The 21,365-nt window shown below is 44.4% G+C and overlaps 1 protein-coding gene across 1 annotated transcript; it reads right to left on the bottom strand.

The window, feature by feature from the left end:
- Positions 1–15,121: 15,121 nt before the first annotated feature.
- On the bottom strand, positions 15,122–19,862 carry RPL6 (ribosomal protein L6). Its single transcript, XM_039246169.1, has 7 exons — positions 19,796–19,862; positions 18,710–18,943; positions 18,519–18,617; positions 17,024–17,167; positions 16,467–16,515; positions 15,786–15,970; positions 15,122–15,315 (listed from the first exon to the last, which is right to left on the bottom strand). The coding sequence occupies exons 2-7, from the start codon at positions 18,941–18,943 to the stop codon at positions 15,163–15,165; spliced, it is 864 nt and encodes a 287-aa protein (XP_039102100.1). The 5' UTR covers positions 19,796–19,862; the 3' UTR covers positions 15,122–15,162.
- Between the last annotated feature and the right edge of the window lie 1,503 nt (positions 19,863–21,365).

The raw sequence follows: 21,365 nt of genomic DNA on the forward strand, positions 1-21,365 counted from the left end.
CTCGCCTGTGCAGCTCCGCCCTAGGCGGTCCGATCCGCCATCCCCCCACCCCCGGCCCCGGAGACCCCAGCCCCGCCGCCCCCGCCGCCGCCCTGAGGAGCAGGACCCGCCTCTGCCGCTCCGCAGCCAACTGTCAGTGAGACGCCATGTTGGGGGCGGGGCTCCCGGCATGCCCTGCGGAGCGGACAATACAGGCTTCGCCCGCCCGCCTGGCCCCGCCCACTCCAGGAGGCCCGGGGCTCACGGGTCTGCGGGATGTGGACTGCGCCTCTGGCTGCGTCTTGCCCTCAGACTGACCTTCCCCGCCTCTTCTACCCCTAGCCGTTTGGGGGCGCCTTGGGTCTGTTGTTCACCGGGAGAAGCCGCCGCCTCCCCTCCTTCTCCTCCTCAGGTGTGCACCCTGGCAGTGACCAGAGCCCCCACCCTGGGCAGAACATAGAGGTTCACTCCCTGCTTTCACATTTAAATGAGATATATGCAGAAATCTGGCATAGTGCATGCTTGTTCATAAGCACTTAGTAGAGCCTCACAGTAGGTACTCGTATTTACTAAAATGTCTGGTAAACAAGAAGCACTCGGAGCCTGATGAAAATACGGGCCCCTGGGTGGCTCAGTCGGTTAAGCCACCAATTGGCTCTGGTCCTGATCTCCCGATGGGCGGGTTCAAGCTCAGCCTCAGGCTCTGTGCGGACTGCTTGGAGCTTGTTTTAGATCCTGTGTCTCCCTCTCTGCCCCTCCCCTGCTTGCGCGCGCTCTCTCTCTCTCAAAATAAATGAACATTTCTTAAAAACTAATGTAAATAAAGCACCAGTCACAATGCTTGGTGCTCAGAGTCTGGCACTTCATAAGTGTTCCTTAGTGGGAGTTGAAACTATTGTTATATTCCATCAATATTTAACACTGATTGACATGCACCTTAAAAATAAGCACGCCGGCCCATTTTAGGAGAGAACTATGTGTGTAGAGAAAAATGGTAGAAGAACACATACCGAATTGTTAACCTGAGTTGCCATGCAGAGTGTAATGGTTGAGGTGAGTATTATCTTTGTATTGCTTTTATAATTTTAAAAAAAGCACTCATTGGTATCACAGAACTTGAAAATTATGCCCACAAAAAAACCATACACATGGATGTTTATAGTAGCTTTATTCATAATTTCCCGAACTTGGAAGTGACCAGGATGCCCTTCAGTAGGTGAGTGGATAAACTGTGGTCCATCCAGGCAATGCAGTATCATTCAGAGCTAAAAAGAAATGACTATCAAGCCATGAAAAGACATGGAGGAGACTTCAACGCATGTTACTAAGTCAAAGAAGCCAATCTGAAAAGGTGACGTACTATGTGATTCCAACCATAGGACATTCTGGAAAAGGCAGAACTGTGGCGACAGTAAAAAGATGACTGGTTGCCAGAGGTTTGGGGTGTGGAAAGTGGGATGAATAGGCAGAGTGTGCAAGAGGTTCAGGGCAGTGAAAATACTTGGATACCGAAATGATGGATACATGTCATCGTTCATCTGTCCAAGGGCGCAGAATGTACAGCACCAACAGTGAGCCGTAATGGAAATCATGGACTTGGGGAGTGATGATGTGTCAGGATGGGTTCCTCACGTGCAGCAAATGTACCATCTGGTGGGGGAAGGTGAAGACAAGGGAAGCTATGCATGTGTGGAGGCAGGGAGTATGTGGATAATCTCCGTCCCTTCCTCTCAACTTTGCTGTGAACTTAAAACTGCTCTGAAAACCAGCTTCCAAAAAAAATAGTTTTCATAATGAATAAATAAGCAAATGAATCGCAAGGACATTAAGGTGCATTCCCTTTGATCCAGCAATTCAGCCATGAGGAAGTCATTCCAAGGAAATAATGAGACCCATAGTCAAGGATGCACATATAGGGATGGACAGGTCCTATTGTTTATAAGGGGAAAAATTATAACGAGCTAAACATCCAATAGTATGGAAATGGTTAACCATAATAATGGTATATCCATAAGATGAAATATTATTCAGAATAATGTTTGTGAATATTAATACAAGTGAATGTTCATAATATATTGCTAAATGGAAAAAAACAGGCTAAAATAGTAAGGAAATTTTGGAATTTAACTATGTCTATGTACCATTGCATTTTTATATTTTAACGTTTTTTAAAACTTGTTTCTGAGAGAGAGAGAGAGAGACGGAGTGCGAGATGGGGAGGGGCAGAGAGAGAGAGAAGGAGACACAGAATCTGAAACAGGCTTCAGGCTCTGAGCTGTCAGCACAGAGCTCGATGTGGGGCTCGAACTCATGAACCATGAGATCATGACCTGAGCCAAAGTCAGCCACTTAACCAACTGAGCCACCAAGGCGCCCCTACAATTGCATTTTTATTTTTTTTAATGTTTTATTTATTTTTGAGAGAGAGAGAGAGAGAGAGAGACAGCATGAGCAGGGGAGGGGCAGAGAGAGAAGGAGACACAGAATCCGAAGACCGCCTCCAGGCTCTGAGCTAGCTGTCAGCACAGAGTCCAACGCAGGTGTCAAACCCACAAACCGTGAGATCATGACCTGAGCTGAAGTCGGATGCCCAACCGACTAAGCCACCCAGGTGCCCCTACAATTTCATTTTTAAAATGACATGGCATGTATGACTATAGATACAGAATAAAAGACTGAAGGGTATCATGCCTGGTAACATTCGGGTAAATCTCAGCAATGCACTTACAGCTGACTGGGGGATTTGTGGTTTGTGCTTTGGAATGTTTTCCTAGTTTTCTTCCTAGACCATGTATTATTTTGAGAAAAGCAAAAACAATTTTTTTAAAAAAAAGCTATTGAACACCTAGGAGTCAGAATGCATCTATTCATTATCCACCATAACAACCTTCAGATGATTCATGAACAACATCGTACAAGAACTGAGGCTCAGAATTAAGTGACTTGCACCTGCCTAAGAATTTGCAGAATCGAGATTTGAACCTGTAGCAGGGCTCCCTCCTGCACTGCCTCCCTCTTAAATAAATAATTCTTATTCATGGTACTGTTAACAACAATCCTATACCCCTTGTAATGATTTAAATTTCATTTTTATGATACTTATTCCACAAGCATTTGTTGAGCCTCTAGTAGATGTCAAATCCTGGGAGGTATATAGAATGGAGCTATATCTGAATACCTGAAATAATACAAGAAAAATGGACTCCCTGTTCTCAGAGAGCTGGACAGCTCTAATAACATATGTCAGAAATATTCCACAGAAAGATGCTATTCTCCTCCTATTCCTTCAACAAATATTTATTGATTCCTAAGGCAGGAAAGTCTTCTCTCGAGGAAAACAATCTAGTGGGGGAGACAGATAAATAAACAAAGAAAACCTAAATCCAGTCATTCAGAGCAGATCAGTGCCATGAAAACAATCAAACAGGCCAATGGAATAAAACAACCATTTCACAATAACCCCGTGAGAGAGGGAGTCTTATTTTCCTCTCTTCCAGTTGGGACACCAAAGCTCAACTGGATATTTTGCTCAATGTCTCACAACCAGTGACCATCAAGGCTCAGATGTGAACCCAGGTCTGTCTCATTCTACAATCCCAGCTTCCTAATTTGGCTGTAAAGAAGCCACTTCTTTCCTTTTGCTCACAGCTTCCCAACCTGATGCCAACCATCACAATTTTTTAAGTGCTCAGGTTTTAGAATCTAAATAACCACCGGTGTAGCTCAGAGAATCATTTTCCTGCTCTTAGTGTTTATATTTCAAGATCAGGAGTCAAGATGCCCAGAAACTATTGTCCTTCACCCCAATTAATGAAACAGCACATAACCAGGGCTGAAAGTCTTTAGACTGCATAATGAATAGTTATTTAATATTTTAGCAACAGTAATTAATTAGTCATAGGACTGCATGGCTGCCACCGTACCATGATGAGGCAGCTGATGAATTAATATTTATAGAACCCCCTCCGGAAAAAGACCATTTACTGGGAATTTCTAGAATGGTCAGAAAGACAAAGAAAGTCCCCAGTCAAAAGAACTCTATGCTGAAAGCCAGGGTGCAGAGAATCCAAATTTAGTCAAGACAACACACACACACGCGCACACACACACACACACGTACCCATGCACGCAGGAAACATCCATTCATAGGTACATAGAAAGAAAAGGTTTATGGTTTATAATTCCTTTCCTTTGGAATTGTTCTTTCCACTCTTCCATTAAAAAATGAGGTATCAAGGGGGGCGACTGAGTGGCTCAGTTGGTTGAGCGTTTGACTTTGGCTCAGGTCACGATCTCACGGTTCGTGGGTTCAAGCCCCATATCAGGCTCTGTACTGAATGCTTCCTCAGAGCCTGGAGCCTATTTCGGATTCTGTGTCTCCTTCTCTCTCTGCCCCTCCCCTGCTCACGCACTGTCTTACTCTGTCTCTCAAAAATAAATAAATGTAAAAAAAAAAAAAAGGTATCAAGATGGGAAGAGAAGAGAAAGTGTTGACGGGGCAACTCTAATTTGGAAGCAAAGAAGCAGCATGAGAAAGCAGGAAGAATAGTTTTGGTATGTCAGACCTCAGTTTCCCTTGGGAAGCATCTCCCTAAGAGAGAGCAAGCTTGTTGATGAAGACCATCTCCCTGCTGCCCCAGCTGCTGACGTGATGTTCACTGGCCTCGGCTCAAGCTGGGGCCCCTCTGGGATTTTGCAATATCTCTCCCTTCTGCTGGCTTTTCTGTACCAGCTGACTGTCTAAAATGAGCCCGTAATCCTTCCTGGGCTCACAAAAATGTGAGTGTGGCGTGAAGATAAGTGGTCCTTGAAAAGCCGTAATAAAGCTTGAAATAGCTTTAAACAAAGCATCCATGTTAATTTTTAAGGTTTTTCAAAACACCAAGGGAAAAAAACACATGCACATATCTGCTAAATAGACACACACACTGAAACTGTGGGGGAGATTGATTATTTCCATCTCACTAATCGCAGTCTCAAAGAGGAAACATACACCTACTCAAAATCTTTTTTTTTTTTTTTTCCAAATGATCTGGTAGGTCTTGTTCTTTTTTCTTTTTCCTTTTTTTCTTGTTTCATTCAAGGAAGATTATTGTGGATCATGGGTGGGTCTGTGAAGTGGCAGGGAAAGGAAATCGGATGAAAGAAGTATTTGAAAACGGAGAGGGAGAAATTCTTCTTGGCGCTCCTTTGAATTACCGTCGCTAAGGGACCAGCCTCCACGTTGATGAAAAGCCCAAAGATGAGGCAGCATTGAGCGCGGCTCTCATTGGTGAAATCAAGCACCACCGAGCTCCGAAAATTGCTGTGTCCTCTCGCGTCCCCTTGTGGGCACCAGAGGCCTTGCTGCGCCGGAATTTAAAATTCTGACTTGCCAATTTTGCAAAAATCTCCCCAGCTGCAAAAAATTTAGGTTAAGAAACGGTAACCCAACACACAAAGGAAAAGTGAGCAAAAGACACAATCGTAGAGTTTGCACAAAAAGCAAGCATTCTATGTTTTCATTAATTCAGTATTCCCTGAGTGCAAGAAGCCCCATCTGTGATGAGCGGAGTGGACCATATAGAACAGAAGCACCTTCACCATATTTGGGCTGAGCACCTGCTTTGTGCAAGAGAAGGTTAGGTCCGTAAAGCTTAGGATGGGGAAACAATTTGGAACAAGTACTTCCACAGAGGACGAGAAGCCCAGGGGTTTGGTCTGAGAAATAGGGGAGGTGGCCTGAGGATGGTGCATTGAATGATGTGTGTGAGTTAAATGAATGGGAGGGCTGTAGAGGAGACTCAGCAACCCAAAGAAAAGCTATCACAGGAAATGCTGTGTGTGTGGCGTTTGAATCACAAACTGCCTGGGTTTGGGTCCCAGCTCCTTTGCATGTTACCTTGGACAAGTCATCCCACACATGTGTGCTGTCTTCCCATCTTAAAAGAGAAAAATGATCCATCATTCTGCTCCTAGAGATTTACCCATGGGAATCTTTCCTCAAACAAGGAGTTCTTACATTCTCACTTTCTACTGGGCTCATAGCCCAGCTATGACTTAGCTCCTATCCTCAAGAAGCTTAAAATCTAATGGGGGAGAAGAACTTAGGCTGCAGTGAAAGAAGTCCTATCTGTGATGGGGGAAGTGGAGCGTATAGCGCAGAGGTACCCGATTCATATTTGGGGTGAGGCTTGGGGGCCAGGCAGGAGATCTAAAGCAGTAGCTCTCAACTGCGGACGTTTGTTACCTACCAGGGGACATTCAACAACGTCTGGAAATGATTTTTATCATCATGAAAGGGGTTGAATGCTACTGACCTCTAGTGAATAGAGGCCAGAGATGCTGCTAAACATCCTAGAATGCCCAGAACAGTTCCCTCGCTTCATGTGCGTGCACACATACACACACACAAATGAAGAAATTATGCAACCCTCAAATGTCATTAATGTGGAAGCTCAGAAATTGACCCAAAGTGATGACTGTAGTCAGGGGAAGGGTAGTAGTGGAGTTTTCCAAGACTTCAGGATAGCTTGTGCAAAATCTGAGGGGAGAGATCATAATGTGCATTTAAAATAAAATAGTATGCAGCCACTGAAAAGAATAAATTTGAAGTTTTGACAGCAATGTAAAAGATTTATGAAATAGTATTCTATGAAGGAAATCAGATGTATGTAGAAACTTACATACATCCATAGGAACTAGAGACGTGTGCACCTAGCAAATTGAAAATGGTTGTGTGTGGTGAGCATAAGGGTATTTTCTCTTTCCTATCCTTGTTATGAAGGAATTCAGTCTGAAGAAGCATTAGGATTCCAGAGTAACACTGGTGGGGATTTTATTCCCCACAATTTTAGTATAATTTATGCCTGTACTCCGGAAGTTACTTATTTTTGTGTCGGCAAGTTTCTTTTCCGTAAAAATTCAGATTGGAGGTTCTAATGGGTTAAAAATCACTCAGTTGGTCAGATTCCCGCAACCATCCATTTACTAACATATTTTAGTTTTCCCTCATGTCCTCTCTAAAACAGTGTTCATATAGAAGCCTTCGAGAACGCAAATATGATTATCGTCTGCCTCTAAAATCCTGCTCTCTCTTGACTTCCTCTGGCGCCCCACAAAATCCTCAGGATCAACCTCCTGTGCGGCCATGGTGTACTTCTCATGGTCCTCACCCCCCTTGTACACACTGGTCATGCTAAAATACTTCTAGTTCACAGACTAAGTATCATCATCATCTCCTTCTCTGGGCTTTTGCTGTAGTCCTGGGGTGGACTGGAAAGTGTCTTCTCAATTCTTCACTTTCATCCTTTATTAAAATTATACAGCCACGCCCTTTCTTATGCGACTGTACTAGTTGGAAGAGTGTTCCCTCCAAACTCATGTCCATCCAGCATCTGTGAATGTTTCCTTCTCCGAAAATAGGTTACATTACAGAGGCAATCAAGTCAAAATGATGTTATACTAGATTTGGACACCAATCCAAAGACTGGGGTCTTTATAAGAAGAGGGAAATCTGGACAGAGACACAGAAGAGACACAGAGGCAGAGATCGGAGTGACCCATCTACAAGCCAAGGAATGCCAAGGATCGCTAGCAGCCCCCAGAAGTTAGGAGGGGGGCAGGGGTCAGATTCTTCCCAAGTGCCTCCAGAAATTAACCCTGCTGACACCCTAAATTTGCACCTCCAACCTTCCAAACTGTGGGACTGATTTCTGTTCTTTTAGTTAAAAAAAATTTTTTTTAATGTTTATTTTTGAGAGAGAGAGAGAGAGAGAGAGCTCACAAGTGGGGCAGGAGTAGAGAGAAAGGGAGACATAGAATCCGAAGCAGGCTCCAGGCTCTGAGCCGTCAGCACAGAGCCTGACACAGGGCTTGAACCCACAAACCGCGAGATCATGACCTGAGCCGAAGTCGGACGCTTAACTAACTGACTAAGCCATTCAGGCGCCCCCGATTTCTATTGTTTTAAACCGCCCAGTCTGTGATACTTTGTCACTGCTGCCCCGGGAGACTAATTGGGGGACTTCCTCAAACTTCCCACCAGAGCAGGTCAGATTTCCCCTCCCCAGTGAGGTCTCGGCCATGTGACAGGCTTCAGCTAATGAAGTTTTAGCAGATGTGCCGTAAGCAGAGGTTGCATGTCTTTGTGCCCTTTAGCATCTGTCAATAGAGATGGAAGTTGCTGGTCCCCAAATGAGACATGTGGCAGATGTCCTCCAGAACCCAGCCCCCAGCCCCAAAGTAGAGCTTGCCCACTGCCCCTGGAGGGGTGAAATACATGCTTTTTATTGCCAACCACTGATAATACTGACCTTTGTTTTATGATTAATCCCTAAATGCTGATTGCCTGGCATGGTACTTAGAATAAAGTAGTTGCTTCATAAAAGCTCTTGGTGCTGAATCTGAAGACACTGTGCAAAAAACTTCACACATTCATTCATAAGGTGGTTTTACGATTTGCATCCCTATCGGCTGCTTCTTCACCTTGTCCCAGACAGTGTCCCCTGTGAGCTAAGAAAGTCACCCTGGCTTCTTTCAACTTCTTTACCAATTGTGTGACTGTTTCCACCTCTTGGCCTTTGCACGTGCTGCTCCTTAGCCTAGATGCACTTCCCCACCTGTGAAACTAGTCAAACTCTTCCTCATCCTTCATGTCTCGCCACCTCACAGAGAACTCCCCTGCCCTCCCCAAACATCACAAGTCCACCTCTTTCTCAAAGTTTTAGCACACTATAGCTTTTAGGAGCAGTTAAGTGCAATTAAATAATTACCCATACAAGTGTAGATGCTGGTCTCCCTCATTAGACTGTAAGACACATTATGTCTACCGCAGTGCCTGGCACACCGTCTGGGCTTAATACAGAGTTGAAGAATCACTAGGGGCACCTGGGTGGCTTAGTCGGTTAGGCATCCAACTTTGGCTCAGGTCATGATCTCACGATTTGTGAGTTAGAGCCTCATGTCAGGCTCCATGCTAACAGCTCAGAGACTAGAGCCCATTTGGAGAAGCTCCAAACCCCATTTGGAGAAGTTACTTACCCTCTTTGTACCTTAGTCTTCCCATCTGTAAAATAGGAGTGATAATGAAAAATACAAGAACCTGTTTCCTGTGGTGGTAGTAAGGGAGTTAAAAGTATATATCTTTTTAAGAAAATTTTTAAATAATATCTTTAATGTTTATTTATTTATTTTTTTTTATTTTTTTATTTTTTTTTTAATGTTTTATTTATTTCTAGGAGAGAGAGACAGCGTGAGCAGGGGAGGGTCAGAGAGAGAGGGAGTTACAGACTCTGAAACAAGCTCCAGGCTCTGAGCTGGCAGTCAGCACAGAGCCCGACGCGGGGCTCGAACCCACGAACCGCGAGATCATGACCCAAGCGAAAGTCGGACGCTTAACCGACTAAGCCACCCAGGCGCCCCATNATTTTTTTATTTTTTTTTTAATGTTTTATTTATTTCTAGGAGAGAGAGACAGCGTGAGCAGGGGAGGGTCAGAGAGAGAGGGAGTTACAGACTCTGAAACAAGCTCCAGGCTCTGAGCTGGCAGTCAGCACAGAGCCCGACGCGGGGCTCGAACCCACGAACCGCGAGATCATGACCCAAGCGAAAGTCGGACGCTTAACCGACTAAGCCACCCAGGCGCCCCATAATGTTTATTTATTTTTGAGAGAGAGGGAGACAGAGGAACCAAAGCAGGCTCTGTGCTGTCAGCAGGGCTCAAACTCTCCAACCATCAGATCATGACGCAAGCCCAAGTCAGCCATCCAGATGCCCCAGGACTGAAAAGTATGTATCTTAATGTGGAAAGCAGTATGGTGGTCTCTCAAAAAATTAAGCATATCATTACCATATAATCAAGTAATTCCGCTTTTTCTTAAGATTTCATTTTTAAATATTTATTTTGAGAGAGAGACAGTATGAGCAAGCAAGGGAGGGACAGAGAGGGAGGGAGAGAATCCCCAACAGTTTCCACACTGTCATCGCCAAAGCCTAACATGGGGCTTGATCTCCCATACCATGAGATCATGATCTGAACTAAAACCGAGAGTTGGACGCTTAATTGGCTGAGCCACCCAGGAGCCCCTTAAGATTTTAAGTAATCTCTACACCCAACATAAAGCTTAAACTCATAACCCAGAGATCAAGAGTAGCATGCTCCATGGAATGAGCCAGCCAGGTGCCCGCACTTCTTTTTTAAAGGTACTCTTAAAAAAAACTTTTTAGGGGCGCCTGGGTGGCTCAGTCAGTCAGTTAAGCATCCGACTTCGGCTCAGGTCATGATCTCACGGTTCGTGGATTCAGTCCCTGCATCAGGCTCTGTGCTGACAGCTAGCTCAGAGCCTGGAGCCTGCTTCAGATTCTGTGCCTCCCTCTCTCTCTCTGACCCTCCCCTGCTCACGCTGTCTCTCTCTCTCTCTCAGAAATAAATAAAACATTAAAAAAAAAAAACTTTTGGGGGGTGCCAGCATGGCGCAGTCAGTTAAGCACCTGACTCTTGATCTCAGCTCAGGTCATGATGTCAGTTTGTGGGTTTGAGCCCCAGGTCAGGCTCTGCACTGATGGTGTGGAGACTGCTTGGCATTCTGTCTCTCCTCTCTGCCCTTCCCCAGCCTGTGCTCTCTCTCTCTCTCTCTCTCTCCTTCTCAAAATAAATAAACAAAAAAAATCAATATTAAAAAAAAATTTTAGATGTTTATTTTTGAGAGAAAGAGTACAAGTCAGGGAGGAGCAGAGAGAGAGGGAGACACAGAATCCAAAGCAGGTTCCAAGCTCTGAGCTGTCAGCACAGAGCCCAATGCAGGGCTTGAACCCACGAACCATGAGATCATGACCCAAGCCGAAGTAGGTAGCTTAACTGACTGAGCTAGCCAGGCACACCATAATCATTAAACATTAAAAAAAATGTTTTCTGGGGGGGCACCTTGGTGGCTCAGTCAGTTAAGCTTCTGACTTCGGCTCAGGTCATGATCGCACAGTTCGTGGGTTCAAGCCCCGCATCGGGCCCTGTGCTAACAGCTAGCTCAGAGCCTGGAGCCTGTTTCAGATTCTGTATCTCTCTCTCTCTGACCCTCCCGCACAGAGCCTGATGCGGGGCTCGAACCCACAAACTGGGAGATCATGACCTGAGCTGAAGTCAGTCGCTCAACCGACTGAGCCACCCAGGTGCCCCTCTTTAAACATTTTTAAGTAATCTTGACACCCAATGTGGGACTCAAACTCATGACTCTGAGATCAAGAGTTGCATACTTTACTGACTGTGCTATTCAGGGCCCCCCCCATAATTTCACTTCTAATATATACCAAACATGATTGAAAACAGGGACTTGAATAGATAATCTGTATGTCAATGGTCACAGCAGCTTTATTCAGTTGCCAAAAGGGAGAAACAACCCAAATGTGCATCCGTGGGTGAATGAATCAACAAAAGGTAACATACCCACACAAAGAAATATGATTCAGCCATAAAAAGGAATGAAGTTCTAACACCTGCTACAACATGGATGAACCTTGAAGAAATTATGCAAAGTGAGATAAGCCAGACACAAATACTGTGTGATTCCACTTACATGAGGTACATAGCATTCTCTGTATTCATAGTATTCTATACCTCTTCCGTACCTGTATTTACAACCAATATATAGAGAAAAGGTAGGACAGAGGTCACCGAGGTGAGGGGGAGGGGGAGTTGTACAGCATTTCAGTCTGGAATGACACAAGAGTCTGCAGATTGATGGTAGTAATGGTTATACAATGTGAACTGTAAGCTTAAAACTGTTTAAAATAGTACATGCTGATATATACATTTTACGACAATAAAATAATCCTGTGGAAGTATATACTTTAACTGCTTGGCACATATTCAGGACCACAGTGTTTGCTACTGTGATTATCTGAAATGTAAGTGAATAAGCAGCAAAACCAGGACTTAAATCTAAGTCCTTTTGATCCCCAAAGCTCTAACTTTAACCTCTACACGGTTTTCAACTGACCTGCACTCAAGGGGATATTTTTTTGAATGTATTATTCCACACCTTTTCCCAAAGAAATTCCCATTTTATTTTTATTTATTTATTTTTTAATTTTTGAGAAAGAGAGAGTGTGCAAACAGGGGAGGGGCAGAGAGGGAGACACAGAATCTGAAACAGGCTCCAGGCTCTGAGCGGTCAGCACAGAGCCCGACGTGGGGCTCAAACTCACAACCGCTAGATCATGACCCGAGCCGAAGTCAAACACTTTGCCACACAGGCGCCCCAGAAATTCTCATTTTATGCTTGTATAATGTACACTTGTACAATGGGGAAATCCTAAACATTGTTGCCTTTCCTCACAATTATGTACTTTGACACTATAGTTTGAATTGCACATGGACAAGCAACACGGAGCTCTGTTCAACACTTACTAGAGCCTCCAACATTGGGAATAAGGCCCTAGACCTTGGTCACTACAGCCTGGGAAGTGATGTAGGCTGAATAATGGCCCCAAAGTGTGTCGATACCCTAATGTCCGGCCCCCGTGTTACTTCATTTGGCAAAAGGGACTTGGCAGGTGATTAAGCTAAAGATTTTGACATGGGGACTGGGTAGAGCACAAAAATAGATTTGGTCTTTGTCTCTGGTTCCTAACACAGAGCTCCTAAAGCCCATGGAATTTCCCAAGTGGTAGGGGTATCTTTTTTTTATTGCTAAGAAACTCCTTTAGATCATGCCTGACTTTATGCTGATGAGGTGACTTAGGATGAGACCCTAGCCTCAAGATGAGACTGGTCACCAGAAAGCCCAACTGATTACACGGTTGGAACTTTCAGCCGTACCGACTTAAGGCAAGGGAGGGAGTGGGGTACTGGGCCTGCGGCTGGGGTGGGGAAGAGGCTGGAGATTACAAGGTTTGATGAGCTTCTGGGTTGGTGAACACATTGCAGCGCTGGAGAGGACATGCAGACTCCATGCTTCCCACCAGCCCCCTTGCCTTGTGCTGTAGAGTTCCTCCACTTGGCTGAGCTGTACCCTTTACAATAAATAAATGCAAGTTAGGGGCTTCCAAGTTCTGAGTCATCACAGGAAATTACTGAACCTGAGGAGGGTTGTAGGGTAGCCAGGTCAGAGGAAGTGGGATAATCTGGGGGGTGGGAGGGGTCGAACTTGTAATTGGTATCTGATGGTGAAGAGAGAATAGGCTGAAGAAATAGGCTGATCAGAGGGTCTTGTGTTGTAGCCAAGACGATTTGGAACTGAACCTGAGTGATAAAGAGCCACTAAAGGGCCATAGCCATAAGTGACAGGTTTAGATTTGTTTCAAAAATGTATCCAAGCATATGGCTATATACCTACTGGAGAGGTTAGAATTAAAAAGATAGGGCACCTGGCTGGCTCAGGTCATGACCTCAGTGTGTGAGCTCAAGCCTTGCATCAGGCTCTGCACAGTGTGGAGACTGCTTCGGATCCTTGATCTCCCTCTCAAAAAATAAACACGAAAATAAAGAAAAAGACCATCATGGGGATGTGACATACAGCATGGTGGACTGTCGTTAACACTGCCAGCTATTTGGAAGTTGCTAGATTGTGTTAAGTTCTCACAAGAAAATTTCTTAACTACATACAGATTTACAGTAGTGATCACTATGTTCTACACCCAAATCTGTCAATTCTCTCAATTAACAAAACTGAAAATACCAAGGGCTGGCAAGGGAGTGGAGTAACTCACACACTGCTGGTGGGATGCAAATGGAAAAGTCTAGTGGCTTCTTGTAAAGGTAAACGTATTTACCATACAACCCAGCAATCCTGCATTTTCACCCAAAAGAAATGAAAACATATCCACACAAAAACCTGTATGTGAATGTCGATAGTGGCTTTATCCATCACCTCCAGGAACTGTGAACAACCCAGTGTCTTTTAGAGGGTGAATTTCAGGGAAGGAATACAATGATGGAACGGAGCAACAACTGGCTGTGTGAAAAACCACCGAACCATGAACATGAAAGAGTCTCAAAAACCTTATACTAAATGACATATTCTTTGACTTTCTGGAAAAGGCAAAACAACAGCTATTGAAATCTGAGGCCTGCCTGAAGCAGGGGCTGACTTCAGGAGCATGAAGAACTGTGGTGGTGGTGAGGCTTACCAAACTACACAGAGGTCACTGGATCATGAATGTCACCAAATGTAAACTGTCAATTACATCAACTTAAAAAGCCCACCAGGGTCATCTTCCCTGCTCTATTGCCAAAGCCTCGAATCTGATGTCCTCTTGTGTAGGGAGCCTGTGGAGAAATGAACCCTTATTCGGAGACAGGGAGAGAGAATCCCAGGTGGGCTCCACACCCAGTGCAGAACCTAAGGCAGAGTTCAATCTCACGACCTTAGAACCATGACCTGGGCCAAAATCAAGAGTCAGATGCTCAACTGACTTGAGCACTCAGGTGCCCCTGGACACTCTTATGCGAAAGCATAAACTGGTTCAAGCCCCACAGAAGGCAGTTTGGCACAATCTATTAAAATCAAAACGGATAAATCCTTATTCAACCAAAAAAAATTCTTACTGGGTACTCACCCACCTGTGTGCACACTGAACTTACTTACTATCTCATACATAATTATAAATGATGTAAACTCAAATATCCATATAATGGAATACTACAGTCTGCATCAGCGAAGATGGGACTTTCTATGGAATAACCAAAGCACACGGTTTGTCATCTGTGTAATAGTGTGTACAGCATATGAAGTTTTTGGTTATAAAAAAAAAGGTAAATAACTATACTCACTTACTATGTATACTTTTAAAAAACTAGATATACAAGGTTGCCACGATTATGGGAGAGGGCTGAGAGGTGGGCCAATGGGGTTGAAATGGGTATTAATCATGCAAAGGTAGGTTTGTGGCCTGAAGAAAAGAGCTGCTGCTTCTTGTCCACACAGTCCAGTACTGACTTGCCCAGTAACTGGGGAAACGTCGCTACTTTGTACTGGAAGGTGTTGGGTGGCAAGCCACAGCAAGGAAGGCAAGAATGCTGACCCGAAGCCAATGACAGAGCGGCGCTTCCCCTGCAGCTGGGGCCACCCTCCCAACCCTAACTCCTCTTAACAGAGGCTAAGATCCCACAAGCACCCGGAGCCAAACCACATTTCTGGGCAGATAAAAAGTTTTAAAAAGACACAGAGGAGATGTATCCGTTATTTAATTAGGTTCTTTGTAAGACATTTAGAACACCAGTTTGTGAGGGTAAACTCCATTCGTGAGAGAAAACACAGAGCGGAGGTAGCCCTGAAGCTGAGGAACAGCTTTGATTTTTGGCAGAATTTGCGAGTCCACAGCTTTCTGGTCAACCTTGCGCTGCTCTGTGATCTCATATTTCTAGGGGGAGGGAGGAAAAAAAAGAAAAAATCATTTAAAAGTAGGGCACAAATACCACACCCCAGTCCTCTTGGGAATCCTATCTCACAAGTACTCAATCCCAGGGACATTCAGAATGTAATTTTAATAATCATTTCCTTGGAGAGCGGTGAAATATAACCTGTTTTGAATATAATAAAAACAGTAGCTCTTTTTCTTTGTCTATTTTAATAGACAGCAAGGATAAATGAGGCTAAACTCCCGTTAGAACGGTGGCAGTTAATTCAGAGCTCCATGAAACCCTCAGAAAGGTTCTGAGATGAGCTCTCAATTGCTATTAAAAATTACTGAATGCACCGGCATCTGAACATTATTATTCCCCAGATATTCTTCATTATTTACAGCTTTTCTTCATCGATTCTTAACTCCATTTGCACTCCCACCCAGGGGAGCTGGAGCTATCAGAAGCGAAGACAGAAAAGGAAGCTTACCTCTTTCTCCGTGTCGAAGATCTCCCCTTCCTGGTGTCTGGGTTTACGCAGCTTCTTCTTCTTAAAGTAAGCATCAGTGAGGTGTTTGGGGATTTTCACACTGCTGATATCAATTTTGGTGGAGGTGGCAATGACAAATTTCTGGTGTGTTCTACGCAGAGGAACTCGGTTGAGGGACAGAGGTCCTATGGGGGAAAAAATCAACACAGTGGGGAAAGAGAAAGCGAAGATTTAAGAACAGACTTTGGATTTAAATAAACCCGGTGAGTTGAATTTTCTAATTCTTTTTCTCTGTATCTCGAGAAATCTCAAACTGCTTTTTCTATTGCCAAGCATCCAGACTTTTTCAAGATCTATTTGTGTAAGGCTCCCCACTCCTCAAATTTTAAGTCACCCAAGCTAGGAGACAGCATAGTCACTCAAACACACCAGTCAAAACCACAGATTCCTGACAAACTTAAACTGAGTGCTGCTTTCCAGAGTGACCAGTTCACTTTTCACCTGTTTGGCAGCTCCACTGTGATCTCACGGTTCCTGACATCGAGCTCCGTGTCGGGCTCTGCACTGACAGCGTGAAGCCTGCTTGACACGTTCTCCCTTTCTCTCTCTCTCTATATATAATATAAATATATAAATATAAAAAACCAAGTTTCAGAGTATAAAATCCAAGGATTTTCTTACCAGTCACAAGTAGCAAGCCACTGCTCAGCTGCTTCAGAAAAACCACCCTCTGTAAATAAAACAGAAATGTCAGACATTTTTGCAACTACACACCTGAACTAATCAAATCATAGCCTTCTCAATTTGGCAAAGGAAATTCCTAAATACGTGTCTGCTCAGCAATTCTGGAAGCAACTATACCAAAGTAGCAAGAGGTGACCCCTGGATACGAGCAATACTTTTGGGTGCTTCTTTTTAATGAGCAGACATTACTTCTAACACCTACTTAATTTCCTTAACTCAGGAATTCCAGCCCTGGAAATGTATCCTAAGGAAATAACACAAATATACAAATATTTTCAGGTACAGGAACGTGTGAATCATCTATAATAAGTCCAAAAGCAGGACACGGTAATAATTTATCGTACATTATGGACTAAACACGTTACCCTAGTGACTGGGCTGCTGGTCTGGTCATGGGTCCCCCGCCCACTGCGAACTAGTTACTGTAGGCAAATAAAGAAATCCTCCCCAGCGTGGGACACATTGTACTCAAGCACCTGAGGTGTTCTGCTCACCTTGCCCCTGTGGCGCCCAGTGAGAATGATCAGGATGGTCCCAGGAGTGATGCTGGCTCGCAGTTTCCGCACATGCTGACTAAAAGGTTTTTTGCCGTGGCTCAACAACTTCCGAGGCACATCTTCGGTAGGATAATACCTGGGCTGTAGACAATCCACAGGTACATCTTATTGAAACAAGCTGATCAGATTAGTAGAGCTGGTCGTCTCAGTGTTAACACTTGCTATACCCTTTTCAACTTAAAATGCTTTATTTACACTATTACTGTTCGTTTTCACTTCTCAGTAGATATTAAACTTGGAAAATGTCAACGGTGCTTATCCTTTCCATGCAAAACACAGGATGGAATCCATTTAACTAATGGAGCTGTGTGTTCAGGCAAAGTTGAAAAGCATCAACCTGGGATTAAACCAAACCTTAGAATTACACAGCAAGCTATCATTCACTGTCCTAGCACCACACACTGTCACGTAGCAGTGACTCTCCAGCTTTCTGGGGTCCCTGACCTTAACCTAAACCATACTTTTCCAGAAACCACACGTCCGATACGTATTTTGGAGATTATGAAGGAGGCATGGCTTGTTTTTCGATTCAAATTCTGTTCACATCCTCCCCATTGACACGCATTACTCCCATCTTATCCGCAAAGGAAGATAAACCAGTTGAGATGAAGGGCACCGGTTTACTGTAAAACAAGGCCCCACACAAGGACCACTAAGGGTGTGGCAAGGAACTCACAACCCCCTCTCGCTTTTATCCCAGGTATTAGTACCTAACAGGAAAGCCAGCTCACAAAAACCGTGACTGGGAACCAAAGCACCACTTTCCCTCTGGGGCAGTAATTCTCAACTGTGATGCCTCTAACACATCCGGGAATACTTCCATAATGAAAATTACAGAGCAGGGGCGCCTGGGTGGCTCAGGCGGTTAAGCGTCCGATTTCGGCTCAGGTCATGACTTCACGGTTCGTGGGTTCAAGCCCCACGTCGGGCTCTGTGCTGACGGCTAGCTCAAGAGCCTGGAGCCTGCTTCAGATTTTTATCTCCCTCTCTCTCTGACCCTTCCCTCTCATGCTGTCTCTCTCAGAAATAAATAAAACATTAAAAAATTTAAAAAAGAAGAAGAAAATTACACAGCAAACACTAAGAAAGAGTTGGGTCTCGTGTGTGACTACAAGAGGAGCCGAGAAACCGTGCTCTGGTCTGTAAACGCTCTCTCGGCATACCAGCATCCTAGGCTTCGTGCCTCAATTCTCACAACCGCCCAGTGCGACAAACCTTTATTATTCCTGCTTTGCAGGCGAAGAACCCAAAGCACAGAAAAGTTAACCCTACTTAAGAGCAAACAGGAAATGTGTAAGGCCCAATGTTTACAAATGTTTGTAAACCCAGAATCCCCTGTTAGTGATTCTCTGGTAGGTAAACACAAACCTCTAAATCCTAAAACACTCCTCCGGCTACTCAAGCTTCCACCTCAGTCTTTTCCAAACCTTACCATTTTGCGGAGTTTAACCACTCGGGTACCACCATTCTTGTCACCACCGACTGGTTTTGTGACCGTAGCAAGAACCTTCTCCTTCTTTTTCTTTTCAATCTGTCCGGACACAAAGGCATCAAGGTTAGGGGCAGGCAAGTGTTTCTAAGGTTAGGATGGAAGTGATGGTCAGCATTCCCCTCATCCCTTACCCTGGATTTAGCTGCTGAATACTTCCTCTTGTACATGGCTTTTCTCGAATACATAGCCGATCGGGAGTATCTGCCAATTCCTCGGACTAGGACCGGGTTTCGGCTGCAGTGGGGCTTCCCCTTCTTTGGGGTTTTAGCCTTGAGGTTGCCCTTCTTAACCTTGCCACCAGCATCAGTCTTCTTGGCTTCGGGTTTCTTCTTAGTATCCGGCTTCTCGGCTTTTTCGCCCGCCATCTACCAACACACAGATTAAAAGGAAAGGCATTTCACCAACTACCTTATAGTAAAACAGTATCTAAGCTTATCAGGGGACGAAGAGGCTTCCGAGGGGACAAACCCTCACTTTCTCTGCCCAAGTACCTCTAACATGCTTTCGTCCCTCCCCTGTAATACAAGTCTTCTTCCAAAACCACACGCATCTGCAACGACCCTCATAATGGTTAATTTTGGGATCGTCTCCCTAATACACAACTTTTTTGTTTTTAATTTGAAGAGACCGTACATCTGTTTGCCAAACGTTTAGTGGGCAAAAGTCCTCATTCCATTATTTCACTCTTCCTGTTTCGGGAATTAGAAATCTGCCAAGTCCCCACTATGAAGCAGAGACGCTGGACCCTGAAACCGTTTGCTTCCGGGGCTTCTGCTCTCTTCAGACCACTGTCTCATTCAAGAAACTCGGCTTAGGAGACGAGGGCACAGAAACACTCGGCACAAACTCAGGCCAGACTGAAAAGAAGCGCAAAGCCAAAAGGCGACTGCCGGTCGCGGACGTGGGAAGAAAGAAAAGTAGCATTTGGCCTCAGCTCCAAATCCCAACGTGGCTGAGACACTCGGCGGCGTCTTTTCGAACCCGAACCCGGGACTCCAGAGCGCGCGCTGTCACCACGATCCCTGCGGCTGCATTATTCCGCTACGGATCCCCAGAGGGGTCCTGTATCCCCAGCCCAGGAGGGTGGCGAGCAGCCGGAGTTCCGACGCCTCTACGGCATCCCACCTCACCCTCCCTTTTAGTGCCCCCATGCAAAACCCAGGCGAGAAAAATGAAGCGTCTGGAAGGCCCCTCAGTTGGCCCCAAACATGTCCGACCCTTGCAGATGTCTACTTGTTTCCCTCTCGGTTCGGATGGTGAAGGATTAGCCGTCCTGAAATCGAGTCTTGCAAAGAGGCTCCGCCATACTTACCTTGCAAGATGGGAAAGAGAACTAAGATCCCGGCTTCCGGTCTATAAGGGAATCACGGGAGCTGTCGAGGGTCACTTCCTTCCGGATCCGGGGCATTGTGGGAAGTGTAGTTTTCCCTCCTTTGACAGTGCTAATATGGAGAGCTATTTTTCCTTATAACAGGCAAAAGCAAGGAACATTTTGAAAATGTTTTACTTTACAGTCCAATAAAATTCTAAAAATACTTCTGGAAGCCTACTTAAGTTACAAAGTTTTATTTTGCTTACTAAGGACTTTAGAAAGGATTATCATTTTCAATATGGGAAGAGAGAGAAATGAAAGATCAAATCTCCAAATAAAGTGAAACACTTCCCTTGAAAAGCTAATTGGAAACCTTACACAAACATTTTCTCTGAAGTTGACTTAAAGTCTATGACCCCTAATTAGACTATAGACTATCCTCAGTGGCGAGAGTCAGGGTAGCTAGAATTTAAAATAAAATAGCAGTGCCTGGCTAGCTAGTCCATGGAGCTTGCGACTCGATCTCGGGGTGGTGAGTACGAGCCCCAAGTTGAGTATAGAGATTATTTAAAAATAAAATCTTGGGGCGCCTGGGTGGCTTAGTCGGTTAAGCGTCCGACTTTCGCTTAGGTCATGATCTCGCGGTTCGTGGGTTCGAGCCCCGCGTCGGGCTCTGTGCTGACTGCCAGCTCAGAGCCTGGAGCCTGTTTCAGTCTGTGACTCCCTCTCTCTGACCCTCCCCTGCTCACGCTGTCTCTCTCTCTCTCTCTCTCTCTCCTAGAAATGAATAAAAACATTAAAAATAAAATAAAATAAAATAAAATAAAATAAAATAAAATAAAATAAAATCTTAAGAGGGGCGCCTGTCAGTTAAGCTTCCCAGGACGGCTCAGGTCATGATCTCGTGGTTTGCACTTCGTGCCCCACATCTGGCTCTCTGCTGTCAGCAGGGAGCCTTCGGATCCTTGGTCCCCCACTCCGTGCCCCTCCTGCTTGCGTGGGCTCTCTCTCAAAAATAAATAAACATTTAAAAAGTAATAAAATCCTTTTAAAAAAATTAAACAAAATAAAAAATAAAATGAATAAAATATATTCGTGCTCTCAAAGAATACACATTCAAAGGTAAAACAAGTAGAAAAATAAATAATTATAAGCTATTTCTGCCGGGAGATTTAGTAAAGTTTTGTAAAAAGCTGGGTCTTCTGTTGGATTTGGAAGAATAAATACAAATTTGGCAGATGAAAGTGGTAATTGGAAGAATAAATGCAAGAGGTACGAGGGCATATAAGAGCATTATTGTTCATCCATTTTACAGGCATTTCTGGCTACTTTGTACTTCATTTCTTTTCTTTTTGAAGTTGTATTTTAATTTATTTCATTTATTAAAGTGTAGTTGACACACAATGTTAACATAGTTTCAGGTGTTGTACTCTGTTTCTTCATTTCTAAAATGAAGGTAACAATATTACCAGCTC

The sequence above is a fragment of the Hyaena hyaena genome, unplaced genomic scaffold (genome assembly GCF_003009895.1).
Source record: "Hyaena hyaena isolate Hyena2069 unplaced genomic scaffold, ASM300989v1 scaffold_0, whole genome shotgun sequence".
In the NCBI taxonomy this organism is placed as follows: Eukaryota; Metazoa; Chordata; class Mammalia; order Carnivora; family Hyaenidae; genus Hyaena; species Hyaena hyaena.

What these genes read in the sequence shown, in the direction of transcription:
- RPL6 (XM_039246169.1), bottom strand. Translation starts at nt 18,943, where the DNA reads ATGGCGGGCGAAAAAGCCGAGAAGCCGGATACTAAGAAGAAACCCGAA. An exon ending in ATTCAGCAGCTAAATCCAGG is followed by an intron (nt 18,618 to 18,709) that starts GTAAGGGATGAG and finishes GTGTCCGGACAG; the next exon opens with ATTGAAAAGAAAAAGAAGGA. An exon ending in TGGTTAAACTCCGCAAAATG is followed by an intron (nt 17,168 to 18,518) that starts GTAAGGTTTGGA and finishes GATTGTCTACAG; the next exon opens with CCCAGGTATTATCCTACCGA.